Source organism: Tupaia chinensis, unplaced genomic scaffold (genome assembly GCF_000334495.1).
Source record: "Tupaia chinensis unplaced genomic scaffold, TupChi_1.0 Scaffold144247_1, whole genome shotgun sequence".
NCBI classification, from domain to species: Eukaryota; Metazoa; Chordata; class Mammalia; order Scandentia; family Tupaiidae; genus Tupaia; species Tupaia belangeri.
Window position 1 is genome coordinate 205,757 of NW_006204105.1, and position 17,487 is coordinate 223,243.

Below are 17,487 nucleotides of genomic sequence, written 5' to 3' on the forward strand. Positions count from 1 at the left end.
ATAGCAAAAAAATCTCTTTCTCTAAAAAAAAAAAAAAAAAAAAAAAAAGATTTATTTAATTTTATTTATTATTATTATTATTTTAAATTTTAAAATTGCTATAGGGCATGTGCACTTACCAGAGAGGGACAGAGAGAAAGAAAGGAAATTGAGAAAACAAGCTGCCAGGTCCAGGACTCAAAACCATTTTCGGTCCAGCAACTTAACCACCATGCCACCGGCTGGCCCTAAATGACAGGTTGTGTTGATTAAATAAGAATCTATTTATAGGTAAAGGGCCTAGCACAGTGACTTATAGGTCATAAATTTCAATAAATAGAAGCAACAATGTGCGGGGAGGCTAAAAGATGTGTTGCTATACCTCCCACCCTTGAAAAAACACACTTGAACAGATAGAAATTAAGAGTGTAGAAAGTTTCATATCGATATGAATCATAAACAACAAGGATTTTTAAAAAGAATTATTTAATTTAACTTTATTTATTTACTTATTTATTTTAATTTGATCATAGAGGGACAGAGCGAGAGAGAGAAAGAGAGAGGGAACGTGAGAAAGCAAACCACCAGGTCTAGGACTCAAACCAGTCAGCCATGTGGGAGTCCAGTGCCCTTAACCACCATGTCACCTGCCAGCCCCCAAACCAAGAATTTTTGTAATACTGCAAATAATGTCAATGTCAAAAAAGGTGAGGATTTGGGACTCCATGATATTTTTAATGAGTTCCTTTTTCTTATTGTAATTTCTAATTTACATATAATAGTTGTACATACGTAGATTTTCTTAAAAATTGCCAGGTGGCAGGTACATTTGCCAGAGAGAGAGAGGGAGAGAGACAACAAGAGAGAGAATGCAGTCCCCAGTAGGGAATGTTCGTGTCACAGTCTTTTTTTTCCCCTCCCTTTTTCCATCCCATCAGGATTTGGAGCACACACACATACACCCAGTGTATTTTTCAAGTCGCTGGGGCTGGGACTCAGATTCAAACTACAGTTGGCTGTATGGGATTTGGCTCTCCATGTACAGCATTTAACTTCTGCACTATGGATCCAGCCCCATATTTGGATTTTTTTTCTTTTAGGTTTTTACCAGAGAGCCAATGAGAGGGAAAGCAAGAAATCACCCCCCAGGGGGTTGGCCATGACACAGTCCTTCTTCATTCTCCTCCTGGGATTTTGGGCATGCATATACACATGCTCAGTGTTAGTTTCAAGCCACTGGCTCTGGGACTTGAACTGTGTTTGACCATGTGGGAGTCCAGTACCCTAATCATCATACCACCTGCTGGCCCCATATTTGGGTTTTACGTATGTATGTATTTATTTACGTTTTTGCCATTGGACTCATGTGCTCACCACAGAAAAATAGAAATAGAGAAAGAGAGAGAGATGGGGAAAGAGAGATAGAAAGTGAGAAGTCATTTCTCAGGGAGGATGACCAGGCTGCAATCCCTTCTCCATTCTCCTATTGGGACTCTGGGCAAGCACATGTACATGCCTGGCATGACTTTTCAAGTCACCAGTTCTGGAACTTGAATCATGGTTGGCCTTGTCTGAGTCCAGAGCCTTAACTACCACACCACTTGCTGGCCCCCATTTTTGAACTTTTAACAAGTTTCACAGGTAATAGGTCCTGGAAAAGTACAGAGAAGACAGAGAAAACCATCATCCTGAATGGTCAGTGGTGTCTTCATGAGAGACAGTCTCAACTGTGATATTAAAAAGACATAGGCTGAGGGACCAGTAGTTGTCATAATGGCTATGTTACTGGACTCCCATGTAGTTGACTGTGGTTCAAGTGCTGGACTCAGTGGCTTAAACTCACGCCAAGTGCATGTGCGCCCAAATCCCAAGAGGAGAATGGAGCTGGAGGAGAAGGGAGTGCGGTGTGGTCATCCCCCCTGGAGGGAGATTTCTCACTGGATTCCTACATGGCCAACCATGTATGAGTTCCAGATCCTGCAGCTTGCTTTCTCACTTTCCCTCCCCTCTCTTTGTGTCTCTCTGGTGACTAAATGTGCCCTATAGCAAATTAAAAAAATATTACTAGTAATAAATAAAATGAAATAAATAACACTTAAAAAATACATAGGTTTGAGGCTGGCAGAAGGTGTGGTGGTTAAGGTGCTGGACTCCCACATGGCCGACCTTGGTTTGAGCCTGGATCTGGTGGCTTGTTTTCTCACTTTCCTTTCCTCTCACTGTCTCTCTCTGGTCAAATTAAAAAATAATAACAAATAAAATAAATAAATAAATAAATAAATAATTCTTTTTAAAAATGCATACACTTTGTAGAATTAAGAGAAGAGAGGGCTTTTTAGGCAAGCACAACAGCATTAAAAAATGCAGTGGTTGGGAACAGTAGTTAGTGTAATCGCTATGTTGCTGAACTCCCATGTAGTCGACTGCAGTTCAAGTCCCAGACCCAGTGGCTTAAACTCACGCCAGGCGCATGTACGTGCATGCCCAAGATCCAAGAGGAGAATGGAGAAGAAGGGATTGCAGCATAGCCATCCTCCCGGGGGGTGATTTCTCGCTTTCTATCTCTGTCTTTCTGGCAAGTGCACGCATCCTATAAAAAAAAAGAGCACACATGCCCTATAGCAAAAACCTCTCAAAAAAAAAAAAATGCAGTGGTGGATCAGAATGAGAAATATTTTTTTAAATTATTTTATTTAACTTTATTATTATAATATTTCCAGAGAGACAGACAGAGAGAGAGAGAGAAAGAGAGAGAGAAAGAGGGAAAGTAAGAAAGCAAGACCCCAGGTTTGGGACTCGAACCATGGTCAGCCAGGTGGGAGCTTAGCACCCTTAACCACCACACCACCTGCTCACCCCAAGAACAAGACATTGTCTTAGAACTGAATATACATGAGCCCAGCAAATAGTGCAATGATTGTGTCACTGGACTTCCACATGGGCAACCTCAGATCCCAGTTCCAGACTCAGGGACTTAAAACTCACTCCATATCCATGCATGCCCAAAATTCTAAGAGGAGAATGGAGGAGAAGGAATTGTGGCATGGCCATCCCCTTAAGGGAGGATTTCTTGTTTTCTATCTCTCTTTCTCTGTGTCTCTGGTAAGTGCACGTGCCCTACAGCAAAAATTTCTCTCAAAAAAAGTCAATATACGAGTTTAATTGTAAACTTAGTGTTCAGGAATGGAAAGTGGTTGGAAATTAAAAAAGAAAAGAAAAGATTGTAGAAGGACTAAGAAGCCAGACTAATGAATTTAAATTTGATTTTAAAGAAAACCAATACTTTTGAAGATTTGTGAGCTAGAGTGACATGACATAAGCGAACAATTTTTTCCGTGCTACAGGTTTTCCTTAGTACCAGGAGAGGGGCTTGGATCCTGAATCGTGTAGGAGATCATGGATATCCTTTTGATGTATTGTTCTCATCTCGATTTAAATATTTTTTGACGAAGATGTGTAGCCAATCACTTAAAAATGCGTATTTGGAAAGAAAGATGAACCAAAGATTTGACCACGAAATGTTTGGCCTGAAGCCTAAACACAGGTATGTTCCTAGGATGTGCATAGAGTGGTGATGGCCAAGTCATGTGAAGAAGAGCTATTTACACAGGCTAATAGTAGATCTACCCATACACTGGGACCAGCAGATGGCGCAATGGTTACATCACAGACTCCCGCATAGCCAGCCAGTTTGAGTTCTGGACCTGGTGGCTTGAAACTCACACCGGCGAGTGTGCATGTGTGCCCAAAGTCCTGAGAGGAAAATGGAGGAGAAGGGATTACGGTGTAGCCAGGCCCCTGCTAGGTGATTTCTCACTCTCTGTCTCCCTGTCTCTCGCATGAACACACTTAGTCTATAGCAAAAAATCTAAGAAAAAAATTAGAGCTACCCATACATTAAGAAAAGCCACAGACTTTGAAATCAGATATCTACCTTGTCCCCCAAAGTCTTAGATCAAAGTCTAAGATCTGCAGGTCTGGTAAGTTTGCAATCTAGGATTCTCCTTGGCATTAGCCATTTTCTCATTTCCTTAAGTGTCAGTTCTTACATGATGACCGATAGTAACAACATGGTGGCAGATGGTATTGTATCATTCATTCAGTCATCCAAGAAACATCGAGCATTTGCTGTGGGCCAGGAATTATAGTGGCCATGAAACACAGAAAGAAAAGACTCACTAGTAATACTAATACATATGATAACAAATTATTTTTGTTTAGACTTTCTATAGGACAAGCACAGTGCTAAATGAGAGTTGCATGCATTGTCTCACTTAATATTTACAGCTGTCTCACTTAATATTTACAATAGGCTTATAGCTTGGTACTGTTTCATCTCCATTTTATATTGGGTTGTTGGGAAAGTCAAGATGCATTTTTGCATAGAAAAACATGTCATTAAGTTTCTACAGATCAACACGAGTAATAAATAGCAGACTCAAGAAATGAATCTTAGGACCAGCAGATGGCGTAATGATTGTCACTGGATTCCCACATAGTCAACCACAGTTCGAGTCCTAGACCTGACAACTAAAAACTCACACCAGGTGCATGTGCAGGCGTGCCCAAGGTCCTGAGAAAAGAATGAAGGAGAAAGGATTGCGGCGTGGACATCCCCCCTGGGGGGTGATTTCTTGCTTTCTGTCTCTCTGTCTCTGTCTTTCTGGTGAGCACACATGCCCTATAGCAAAAAGCTCTCCAAAATAAAAGAAATGTAGGGACCAGCTTTTAGCATAATGGCTATGTCGCTGGACTCCCATGTAGTCGACTGCGGTTCGCGTCCATGTAGTCGACCGCGGTTCGCGTCCCAGACCCGGTGGCTTAAAACTCACGCCGGGCGCTTGTGCGTGCGTGCCCAAGATCCCGAGAGGAGAATGGAGGAGAAGGGATTGCGGTGTGGCCATCCCCCCCGGGGGTGATTTCTCGCTTTCTGTCTCTGTCTCTCTCTGTCTGTCTGGCGAGCGCACATGCCCTGTAATAATCCAACTGAAATAGGAAGTAGATAAACCATTCTGAGATGTTAATGGGAAAAAGGGAAAAGTCTTGATGACTAGATATGAGAGTCACAATTTTGTGACATGGTCAACTATGTGGGTGATGGTACTGTTAGTGAACAGGAGTAGATACAGACAGAAAGATGAAATCATGAAGTAGGAATGCAGAACAGAATCTACCTAACAATTATAGTCAAAGAACAATGAAATACAACAAACCAGTAATACCTGTTTACACATATAATATTCCTGAGGCTAGCACAGCTCTGTCTGAAGATGACAGGCAGATTATTTGCGGAATCTATTTATTTTGGACTAAGGAATTAAGACTACCTTTTAGAAAGATCCAGGATACTAGAAACATGCCTTATTTATTATTATTCTTTTGCAACCTTGTTCTATGCTGTCCCTAGGAAACATGAAATGATAGGCCCAAGGTATGCCTAGAGAGTTCAAAAACACTTTTGTCATAAATTCTAAAATCCAGTTCTGTATAGCACTGGACAGTTCATTTAACCTCAAGTGTCTTCATCTATAAAACCTGGATAATAAGACTTCTCCAGCCTCCTTCCTCTTGTGTAAGTCTCAAATAAGATAGGTAAAAGAAATTTATAAATGGTAAATTGATATACACATATATTTTATTACAGTTTGGAAAATGATTATCTAAGTATAGCTCTTAGGCTTTTGAAACTGGAAAAGAGACTGAATAGAATGTTCAGGCTAGTGGGTCAGACTTTTTGATATGTGGCTTGTGGCCTTATATCACAAAATATTAGTTAAAAATATACATATACCCCCCCTCAATAAGACTCTTTTTACCATTCCTCCAATATTTTCTTTTAGTGCCATCCAGGGTCCAAATTCTTCTTTGAGATCCTGATCTGTGTCAAGCTGGTGTAAATTGGACCTTTCCCAAATTTCACGAATAGTCCAAAGAGAAGTCCATTGGCATAGTGTTTAATCACCTCCACCAAAGCAAAATTTTACTTACATGGAAATGATTTCTCTATCTCCCCACAATCACTCTTTTCTCCATCTCTTGGTCTTTATCACCATTCACAGAGCTCTGAGTCAGCATCCAACAGTAAATGATGACCTGCCAAATCGTATCATTTCTGGCTTGGTGAAGGTGAAAGGAAATGTGAAGGAATTCACAGAGACAGCAGCCATATTCGAGGACGGCTCCAGGGAAGATAACATTGATGCTGTGATCTTTGCTACAGGCTATAGCTTTGACTTTCCTTTTCTTGACGATTCAGTGAAAGTGGTCAAAAACAAGATATCTTTGTACAAAAAGGTCTTCCCCCCTAACCTGGAAAAGCCAACTCTTGCAATCATAGGCTTAATCCAGCCTCTGGGAGCCATTATGCCTATTGCCGAGCTCCAAGGACGCTGGGCCACTCAAGTATTTAAAGGTAAGTAACCACGCAAACTGACTACTTAATTCTTAGTGGTATGTTTAGTTCTGTTTATGTACTTGCTTTTCAATAGCTAGAGACAGCATTATCTATGTATGTATATAATGGTGGCTAGCACGAATTTATTTTTTGAGTGACTCTAAGGTGGTAATTTCTAACCATGGACATACATCAGAATCACTTGGGAAATTTTTTCAAACTAGGCGTGCTTTGATCCTATACTAGTGATATTTTAATAGTTCCTGGGTAGCATAAAATCTTTGAAAAAAAATGTTTCTCAGGTGATTCCACTATGTGCTCCAGCCTACAACCCACCCATCTAGATTTTAGATAAATGGTCTGTATTTTTGAAGTAAAAGAATTTCATTTCCTTTAATTACAGATAGAGAGAATCAACTATAGAAATGCTTTAATGCTATGTCTCGCATGGCTGAATGAGCACGTGCTCTGGGGGTGGGCAGCTGCGGATTAGAAAATAAACAAAATGCTTTAATGCTATGTCTCGCACGGCTGAATGAGCACGTGCTCTGGGGGGGTGGGCAGCTGCGGATTAGAAAATAAACGAATGAGCACGTGCTCTGGGGGTGGGCAGCTGCGGATTAGAAAATAAACATAAACACACAAAGACATATATGTAGAGAAAAGTGAGGATTGGGTGGTTCATACTCCTCTGATGGAGGCAGCGGAAGCCCCAGACTATTCCCAGGTTTATTCTTTTAAAGGGCAGAAAAGCGGGGAAGGGAAGTGGAATGCAAAGCCAGTTGTTTTTAGATGTTAAGTGGTGGAAGATGCAAAGACACCTGGCACATGTAGTTCTATGTAAGTTTTCTCTTGTATTTGCAGGCCCATTCTGATTAACACGTGACTTCCTTTAGCCAATACTGTGCTCTGGAATTTTGGAACATAGAGGGAGCTAGCGTATTCACATGTTAGTTGTGTTCATTGCCTTGCAAATGACTGCCCATGGAACCGTGTTTCTACATGTGTCTAAAGGTCACCATGTTTGCTCAGATCTGGGCTGCTCCCTATGGTTTGGCTTGATTTCAGCCAAAAATTAAGACCGAGTTTGAGACAAGTCCAGAATGTAAAATACTCACTCACATTTTCACTTTCACCACTTAGGTCCTCTCTTTTAGTTTGGTTAAGAATATATGAGAAAAAAATACTTTGGGGTTTGGGATAGTAGGGTCAATATGAGTCAGCAGAATGTTATGGCTTCCAAAACTTAATTTAATTTAGCATCATTAACAAATTGTGATGTCCTAGAACATGACAATTATTCTCTATAGATGACAGATAACATCCAAAGACATATTTTAATATATATGTATTTTAATATTTGTTATTCCTTTCAGTAAGTATGTGATATCACAGTATAAGTATGTGTGTGTGTATGTTATTGTAAGTATGATTTGTACAAACATATTACCAAAACACTATTGAAACAGTAGGTCATTTTCAGTCTCCTTAACCCACTTAAATTCTTTTTTTTTTTTTGGAGAGGTTTTTTGCTATAGGGCGCGTGCGCTCGCCAGACAGACAGAGACAGAGAGATAGAAAGTGAGAAATCACCCCCCAGGGGGGATGGTCACGCTGCAATCCCTTCTACTCCATTCTCCTCCTGGGATCTTGGGCATGCATGCACACACGCCCGGCGTGAGTTTAAGCCACCGGGTCCAGGACGCGAACCGCGGTCGACCACGTGGGAGTTCAGCGACATAGCCATTACGCTAACTGCTGGTCCCAACCCACTTAAATTCTGCAACTACTTATATCTGCAACCATTTATGTGGCAAATTCTTTTAAACTTTCCCCTTAAGTACATCTGTCCCAAAGACATATTTTAAAAATGAAGTTGGAATGCACTAAATAAGGAGAGAGAGAATGGTTTAAGGGATTTGAAAATGTGCCATTTGAAGTACAACTGAAGAAACTGGATAAGTTTAGCCTGGAGAAGATAAAGTTCAGAGGAGATAGGAGAGCTCTCTCAAATATTCGACGGGATGGCCTATGGAAGAAGGATTAGATTTATTTAGCATAGCTTCAAAGGTTCTAATCTAGAACATAAACATGAAATCTTGAAGGTTGCACAATATCAGTTTTACACTTAAAAATATATATATATTTTCCTATCAGCCTATACTACTCTGAGATGGAATGGGCTGCCTCTGAAATTATGAGGAATCCAAGCTGAATAGGAAAAAGATGCCTAATGTCTGGATGGTCTTATGGGCAGAAGGTTATAGAGTAGATTCAAGCTTCAGAATAGAGAGAAATCAGATGGCCTTCATAGTTTATTTTTTTCTTTTAGAGAGATTTTTTTGCTTTAGGGCAAGTAGACTCACTAGAGAGACAGATAGAAAATTAAAACTCATCCCCCCCCTCACTGGGGAAATGACCATGCTGCAAATCCCTTCTCCTCCATCCTCTCAGGATTTTGGGCACACATGTACATGCCCATGGTATGAGTTTCAAGACACTGGGTCCAGGACTTGAACCACAGTCGGCCATGTGGGAGTCCAGCAACATAACCATTACACCATCTGCTGATCTCAACCGTCATAGGTGTTTTTTTTTTTTAAAAAAAAGAATCATTTTATTTAACTTTATTTATTTATTTATTTATTTATTTAAAAATTTGACCAGAGAGGAAACAGAGTGGGGGGCAGGGGAGCGAGTGAGCAAGTGAGAAAGCAAGCCGCCAGGTCTGGGACTTGAATTGCGGTCAGCCATGTGGGAGTCCAGCACCTTTAACCACCATGCCACCTGCCGGCTCTCCTTCATAGTTTTTTTTGGAGAGGTTTTTGCTATAGGGCGCATGCTCTCATCAGAAAGACAGAAAGAAACGGAGAGACAGAAAGGGAGAAATCACCCCCCAGGAAGATGGCCATGCCGCAATCCCTTCTCCCTCATCCTCCTCTCAGGGTCTTGGGCACGCACACACACGTGCCTGGCATGAGTTTAGGCTACTAGGTCCGGGACTCCACCTGCGGTTGACTACATGGGAGTCCAGTGACATAGCCATTACGCCAACTTCTGGTCCCGTCCCCTTCATAGTTTTATAAAGAAGAAATTATTTGATTCTATAGCTACTATAATAAAAATTTCTGTCATTATTAATGTTTAGATAAAATTATTCAGAGTTCTTGTTGGAATTATAGCTTTCTCCTCACTAGTGAAGATCTTCATGGTAGCAGAGGGGGAAAAAAAAAGAAGAAGAAAAAGCAGCAGCAGTGTGTTAAAACTGATAGATCAAAAATCTTTCCTAATTTTGCAAAATTTCTAATGTTTCTTAATTCCTTAAAATCCTGTTCAGTAGATCATGTACACCTGAAAGCACTGAACCAACAATCAAATGCAAGAATTCCATTAGGTTGTCTTTATTCTAACCATCTTAAATGGATTTTTTTTAAATTGGGGAATTAAATAAAGGGAGAAAGTTTCCATAAAATGGCCAACAGCATCTTTGTATACTATATATACTGGGGTTATTTCATGACTAAGTGAACTGTGAATAGGAACAGGGAAAAAGAGCATGTGGAAGAGTTTGCATTATGATTATGGATTAGAGGACTGTGGGAAAAATGTACAACAGTTCAGTTTCCTATGCAGCGGAAGCTAGTGCTAATTCCTCCAGTTTTCTTTGAATACTCAGAACTCTTCAGACAAGTTCCTATAACTTTATCAAACTTCCAATAGAAACCTTGAGTTTTTCATCATATCCATGGGCTTACGTGTCTACCTACCAAATTCTTGCCTTTCTCATTCCTGAATTCTGCCTTCACGGTGTCCATTACAAATAGTGTTGACTAGTTTCTCCTATTCTTTCATGTCTGCCCAACTCAGCCTGCCTCCATCTCTGGCCTGTCCTTCCCCTACCAAGTTGTTTTTTCCTCCTGCCTTTACTCTCTGGAGTTGTTCTTTTGTCAAGAAAATATTCCATCCTTTTCTAGAACATTGACCCTACTTCCTTGCCTTGTTGAAACCTAGGTTCTTTTTCCTTTGCCTCTTTTGCAGCTCTCACAAGTATTCTGCTCTCACTCAGCAACTTTCTTTCCTTGAAAACCATATCAAGTTCTGGGTCCAGCAGTTAACATAATGGCTATGTTGCTGGATTCCCACATAGTCAACCACGGTTCGAGTCCCGGACCCGGTGGCTTAAAACTCACGCCGGGCACGTGTGCATGTGTGCCCAAGATCTCAAGAAGACAATGGAGGAGAGGGGAATGCCCAAGAGCCCAAGAAGAGAATGGAGGAGAAGGGATTGCGGCATGGCCATCCCCCTGGGGAGTGATTTCTCACTTTCTGTCTCTCTGTCTGGCGAGCGCATGTGCCCTATAGCAAAAAGAAAAAAGAAAGAAAACCATATCAAGTGCTGCCAATTCTCTGGATTACAGAAGGTGGTATGTTAAAGTATGGCATTCAAGTCCCTCCACAAATTGGGAACAGTCTGCTTTTCCAGACTCATCTTTCACTAGTCTTTGTTATACATTGTACAATCTCCTAGATGCACTGGATGACTTACCCACTAATAGTCAAACACAGCAGGGACCCTCATACCCTGTGCTTTTGCTTCTGCAGTTCTTTTTACTATGCCTTTCCTTTAGGTCTTACTGTACAGAAATACCCTATGCATATAATTGCTCCCTCTCTTAGTAGAATATTGAAAGCTTTTAAAATGAAGGAATCAAATGTGGAGTTGCCTTTGTATTCAAAGCATAGCACATAAAAGATATCTAATAAATGTCTGTTCAAACAAATACCAGTTCAGCATTGAGATAAATGATGTTCGAAACTCTGTAGTAGAAACTTATTTGAGGATCTCAGCTTATGAACTACTTTACTCAATTTCTACTCATGATGAAAGACTGGGCTGGGCCGCCAGCTGGCATGGTGGCTGGATCCCACATAGCTGACTGCATGGTTTGAGTCCCAGACCTGGGGCCTTGAAAAACGTATAGGGCACGTGTGCACATGTGCCTAAAGTCCCAAGAGGATAGTGGAGAACAAGGGATTGCGGTGTGGTCATCCTCCCTAGGGGGTACTTTCTCACTTCCTCCCTCCCTCTCTCTCTCTCTCTCTCTGTCTCTTACTCTCTGGAGAGTACATGCACCCTATAGCAAAATGAAAAAAGAAAAGTTGGACTGGACTAGAACTGCAGAATGGCAGCCATATCTCTTCTCTCGTTATGTTTTCACTGAAATGTGCAAGGACAAATCAGGATTACACATATATAGTCTTCCTGAGAGAAGAATGAAAGGCATACTGTCACAGAGCTGTCATTTGAGCTCTCTTCCTTCTCACCTTGGCTTGGAAAAATTCCTGAATTTCAATTCCCCACTGTGTCCAACAACACTGTTCAGCTTACATTTACTGACCACTTAGTATGTACCAGGCCCTCAGGTGCTGGAGATACAAATATGGCCAACCAGAAAATGACTATCTTTATGGAACTCAGCGTCAAGCAAGTAAGGCAGACAAGAAAACAGACATATAATGTGTTTGTTTGTTCAGCAGATATTTACTGTATTCTGAACAGATGCTCCAACATCGATGTAGAGGTGGTGCTATGGAAGCAGTGGGTACTAAGCACTCATATCTTCTTTTTTGGAGAAGGAAAGTGAGAAATCACCCCCCGGGGGGATGGCCACACTGCAATTCCTTCTCCTCCATTGTCCTCTCAGGATCTTGGGCACGCATGCACACACGCCTGGTGTGAGTTTAAGCCACCAGGTCCGGGACTTGAACCATGGTCAGCTACATGGGAGTTCAGCAACATAGCCATTACGCTAACTGCTGGTCCAAAGCCTCTTTGTTATCAAGGGTTCAGGTACAGGTGTGTTCCCCCATTCCCATGCTCTTTTACTTTGTACCTAATTTTGCATGTGTTTTTAAGGCCATTTATCATTTCCTCATGTCCATATTACATTTCATTTCTCAACGGAAAGACAATGTTAGGAAGGAGGCAGGTATAAGCAGAGTAGGAGAAATAGCTTACAAAGACAAAGTGTCAATAGAATATGCCAAGTTAGAGATGCTAACATCATTGTACTGTGGTGGCGACAGGGTAAGATGATCAAGTGAATTGTTAACTCCCTTGAGTACAGAAACTATCCTGTATTTCTTTGAATTCTCCATAGCGTAGTCATTGTTAATTGGATTATTGTTCCAAAAAAAAAATTTATACTTAAACTTAAAATTTTTCTCTTTAGGACTAAAGACACTGCCCTCACAAAGTGAAATGATGTCAGAAATATCTAAGGCTCAAGAGGAAATGAAAAAAAGGTAAGAAATTTTCCCAATAAGATAGATAGGTGCTTTTTTCCTACTTATTTCTCTCTCTTTTAAAATTTATTTCTTCCATAAGCTAGAGAGACAGAAAGAAAAAAGAGAGAGCATTCCCAACAGGGTTCCAGTACTGTAATCCACCCCCAGGCTGCAGCCAGTCACGGGTCAAGGGCAAGAATGTCCCTAGCATACTCTGGTTCTCTGCACCCACAAGAGAGAACCTTTTTATGTGAGACTGCCTCACAGAGTGTTGTTTTTTTACCACAGTGTCACTTCTGGCCCCTCTATATTTTAGTAGGAGTATTATTGTACTACAGTTAGCTTTCTTCTGACAGCTTAAGGATTTAGATTATATTTTGGAAGAAAAGGAATTAATAGTTTGTGGCAAAAGGATGGCGAAAAAGCACTAGTAGTTTGACTATGGAAGTGAAAGGAGAAAAAAGCTTAAGAAAAGTGTTTAAAATTCTGTTTAAGGGGACCAGCAGATAGTGTAATGGTTATGTCGCTGGACTCCCACATGGCTGACAGTGGTTCAATTCTCAGACCTGGAGGCTTGAAATTCATGCCAGGTGCATGTGCATGTGTGCCCAAAATCCCAAGAGAACAAATGAGGAGAAAGGACTGTGGTGTGGCCATCCCCCTTAGGGGGTGATTTCTTACTTTTGTCTCTCCAGGAGTGCACGTGCCCTATAGCAAAAATCTCTTATTTTTTTTAAAGAATTCTTTTATTTATTTTATTTTATTATTTTATTTTATTTTTAATTTGACCAGAGAGGATTTTAATTTGACCAGAGAGGGACAGAATGGGGGGCGGGGAGGGAAAGTGAGAAAGTAAGCAGCCAGGTCTGTGACTCTAACTGCAGTAGGCCATGTGGGAGTTCAGTGCCCTTAACCACCATGCCACCTGCTGGCCCCCACAAAAAATCTCTCTCTAAAAAAAAAAAATCCTGTATTTAGGGCCTAAAAGTCAAACAAGAAAAAAATCCCATGGAGAGAAAATTAGGTGTATTCTTTTTGTGAGGATTACTTGAAATATTGGTAAAGCTGCCAAAGTGAGGAAGAGTGGCATTGAATCAGTGAGAGGTAGATATGGTCAAACTGCAAATGTGTAGGTTGATTTACAAATCTTCAATGACCACAATGCTGGCTGCCATCATGTTACAATACAGTTAGGTCACAGTGGCTTATGGCATGAATAGTCAGCACGATTTGTGAAAGTGGTAACATCAGCCAGCTGCTTAGTATTTTGGTGAATGGTAATTTAGGAGTCTGAATTTCAAAACCTGAACTAATCACTAGGTGTTTTTTATTTGGACAAAGTGCATGTTGATGTTAGTTGCCGAATTATTGTGGAAAAGTCAGAGACACAATCATTCTAGTTCTAAAGACTGATTTTCTTCAACTGAGTTTAATAGTATAACCCTCCTCTATCAGGAAGGAATAGAAAGTTTCTATTTCACCTTATTTTTCTTTCCAGGTGCTCATCTATTTTTCTCTTACCTTTCACTGCCAAATGTGTGTGATATATTCTTCAAATTCTTACTCTTTGCTCTCTCCTAAGCCCCTTGCATTGAAACTTCCATTCTTACTCTTCAAACTTCTCTCTTGAAGGTCATCCATGACCAATTTCATTTTCTTCCCTCTCACTACTGTATTTGTTACTTTGAAATATCTCTTCCTTCTTGGAATGCTTTCTTTCTTTTCTGGCACTGAATTATATTATTTCAACTTTACTCCTCTCTTTCCTTTGACTTATTTTTGTCTAACCACCTTCTGACTGTAAGCAGTACCCAAGGATATAATTTAACCTTCATTGAAGGTCAACTATGTTCTCATATTAAGTGTTTTTTTTGGGGGGGGAGGGGAAAGGTTTTTGCTATAGGGCGCGTGCGCTCACCAGAAAGAGACAGAGAGACAGAAAATGAGAAATCATCCCCCAGGGGGGATGGCTACACCACAACCCCTTCTCCTCCATTCTCCTCAGGATCTTGGGCATGCACGTACATGCTCCTGGCATGAGTTTAAACCACCAAGTCTGGGACTCAAATCACAGTGGACTACATGGGAGTCCAGCGACATAGCCATTACGCTAACTGCTGGTCCCACAATAAGTGTTTTTTAAGCATGAGCTTATTTAATCCTCATAACAATTCTACAATGCAGGAATTAGTGAATCTCTCTTGTGAAGCCATGAATACTACAATTCTTGACCTAGTACTTTAGGATAAATAAATGCATCCTTACAAGCTCTTGAGCCAATTATAACATCCATAAGGGAAAGCCGTCAAAGTATTTCCTATCTTGTCTTCTTTCCTAAACTCTAGTTCCATTTTGATAAAGTTCTGACCATCTGGCAGCAGCTCTGGAATTCCATCTCACTAGTTCTACCTGAAATGTATTTTTCTATCATTTTTTTTCCTATTTTTATTTTCTGATTTCTCAATCTCAATTAGCTTGACTTTTCTCCCACTTTCTTTCTATTCCACTGTTCTTTCCTTTTTAGAAAGTAAAACATGTAAATTTCCTCCCTAAAGTCCGTAGATCCTCAAATCTGCACTTGTAATCATTCCATTTGGCTCCACTTAGAGAGCCACTTCCTTTTGTAGGAAAAGTCATCCTCCTTATCCTTTCAGGATTTCAAATTAACATTGGCTCTGGGAAGTCCTGTTCTGTGAACCCCATCACTGCTGCCCTCATAAAATAATTGAGGCTCCCCAAATTAAGAATATTGTGGGACCAACCAGCAGATGGCGTAGTAATTGTGTTGCTGGACTCCCACATGGCTGGTGGCTTGAAAATCACACCAGGCACATGTGCTTGTGTACCCAAGATCCGAGGAGGGGAATAGAAGAGAAGGGATTGCAATGCTTCTATCCTCCCTTGGGGAGTTAAGTTCTCACTTTCCCTTTCACTGTCTCTGTCTCTCTCAGGCAAATGCACATATCTTATGGCAAAAAAAAAAAAAAAAAACCTCTTAAAAAAAGAGAGAATATTGGTCATTAGTTCTTTCTCATAACATCGGATCCTCTGTATCTGGATTCCCACCTCTGTATATCTATTCTTGTTTTCCATTACATGCTTCATCTGCTGCAGGTAATACTCACTGATAGCCATGCTCATGTTTATGCCCTTTCCTGCTTTATTCCTGTATGCTACCATCCACTGGCTTGTAACATATTCCTTCCCTTTGTCTTTACATCATGTCTGTATCTTTCATATCCTTCAAGGACCTATTCTAGCTCTTTAGCTACTTCCTCTCTACATTTCTATCTAGCAGTCTAAAACCACATCATTACTCAGAGTCGTATAATTTCTGCTTCCTGTATATCTGTTTTTTGTTTCCTTGTTTGCTTTTTAAAAGTTTTTTTCCATAAGTGTGTGTGTGTGTTTACTAGAGAGACAGTAAGAGGGAAAGTAAGAAACCACCGCCCAGGGGGATGGCCACACTACAGTCTCTTCTCCTCCATTTTCTTACCAGGGCTCTGGGCATACACATACATGAGCCCAGTGTATTTCAAGCTGCTGGACCCAAGACTCAAACAGTACTCAAATGTGGGAATCCAGCACCTCAACCACCATGTCACCTGCTGGTCCCCATGTATATCTTTTATCTCCTCCAGTAGATTATAAGATCCTTAAGGACAATGACAAATATCTTTCTTCTCTATTTTCCACAGCTTCTAGCTCAGTATTGAGTCAATAACAGGCACTGAGAAAGCACTGATCAATTGATTGATTGAACTGTTGATAGATCATGGCTTCTGTCTTTTCTACTTCAGGTATGTGGAAAGCCAACGTCATACCATTCAGGGAGACTATATAGAGACCATGGAAGAGATTGCTGATTTGGTGGGGGTCAGGCCCAATCTGCTGTCGCTGGCCTTCACTGACCCCAAGCTGGCATTATACTTATTCCTGGGACCCTGTACTCCAATCCAGTATCGTCTCCAGGGCCCTGGAAAATGGCATGGGGCTCGAAAAGCTATCCTTACCACAGAAGATCGTATCAGGAAGCCTATGATGACAAGAGCAATTGAAAAGAGTAATTCCAAAACTTCAGTAATGACAATGGGAAGGTTTATGCTGGCTGTTATTTTATTTGCTATAATTATGGCTTATTTTTAACAGTCCTGTTGTTATTGCCCTGGCTTTCATTGAGAATCTTGATGTCTTCGAAACCCTAGATTGAATGATTGTCACCTTCATAACATCCAGTAATCTTTCATTTTTTTTAAAAGCACCAATCCTCTATCTTCTTTGTCCTATAGTGAAATCATAGTTTTTCATTTTTATTGACTCATCTCCCTTCCTTTCATGACTCATTACTTTTTCCTTCCAGTAATCTCTAGAGTTGGGTACTCTTTATGTCCTTAGCATAGTTCTTGACAGGTGAAAGCTGTTTAATAATTTTTTCTTTAATCTCCTGGGAGCATAAACTGGTATCTGTGTAAGGAATGATTGAATCTGTGTAAATCTTCCTCTGATGGGATCGGTTTTACTATTAGAAGCCCAATTTTTGTTTGTTATAAATAGTATAATTGGGACCAGTGGGTGGTTAAGGCACTGGATTCCCACATGGCTAACCATGGTTTGCGTCTCAGACCTAGTGGTTGCTTTCTCACTTTCCCTCTCTCTCTGTCTCTCTGGTGAGTGCATTTGCCCTATAGCAAATTTAAAAATAAGAATAATTAATAATAATAAATTAAATAAAGAGTCTTTAAAAAAAAATAAATAGTATAACTAAATATGTTTCCTTAGAGATAAGAAGAATAATGATGTCATAATAGCTGTAGGTATCTAAGAAA

The 17,487-nt window shown here is 40.5% G+C and overlaps 1 protein-coding gene across 4 annotated transcripts in view; it reads left to right on the forward strand.

Moving 5' to 3' along the window:
• Positions 1-17,118, forward strand: part of FMO5 (flavin containing dimethylaniline monoxygenase 5) — a 29,250-nt gene extending 12,132 nt beyond the window's left edge. For all 4 annotated transcript variants that reach the window (XM_027767381.1, XM_006166267.2, XM_006166269.3 and 1 more), the window contains exons 6-9: positions 3,324-3,523; positions 6,039-6,391; positions 12,607-12,679; positions 16,462-17,118. In XM_027767381.1, coding sequence (XP_027623182.1) covers positions 3,324-3,523; positions 6,039-6,391; positions 12,607-12,679; positions 16,462-16,807 — 972 coding nt within the window. In that variant the 3' untranslated portion in view covers positions 16,808-17,118. The remainder of the gene's footprint in view (positions 1-3,323; positions 3,524-6,038; positions 6,392-12,606; positions 12,680-16,461) is intronic.
• Positions 17,119-17,487: the final 369 nt, after the last annotated feature.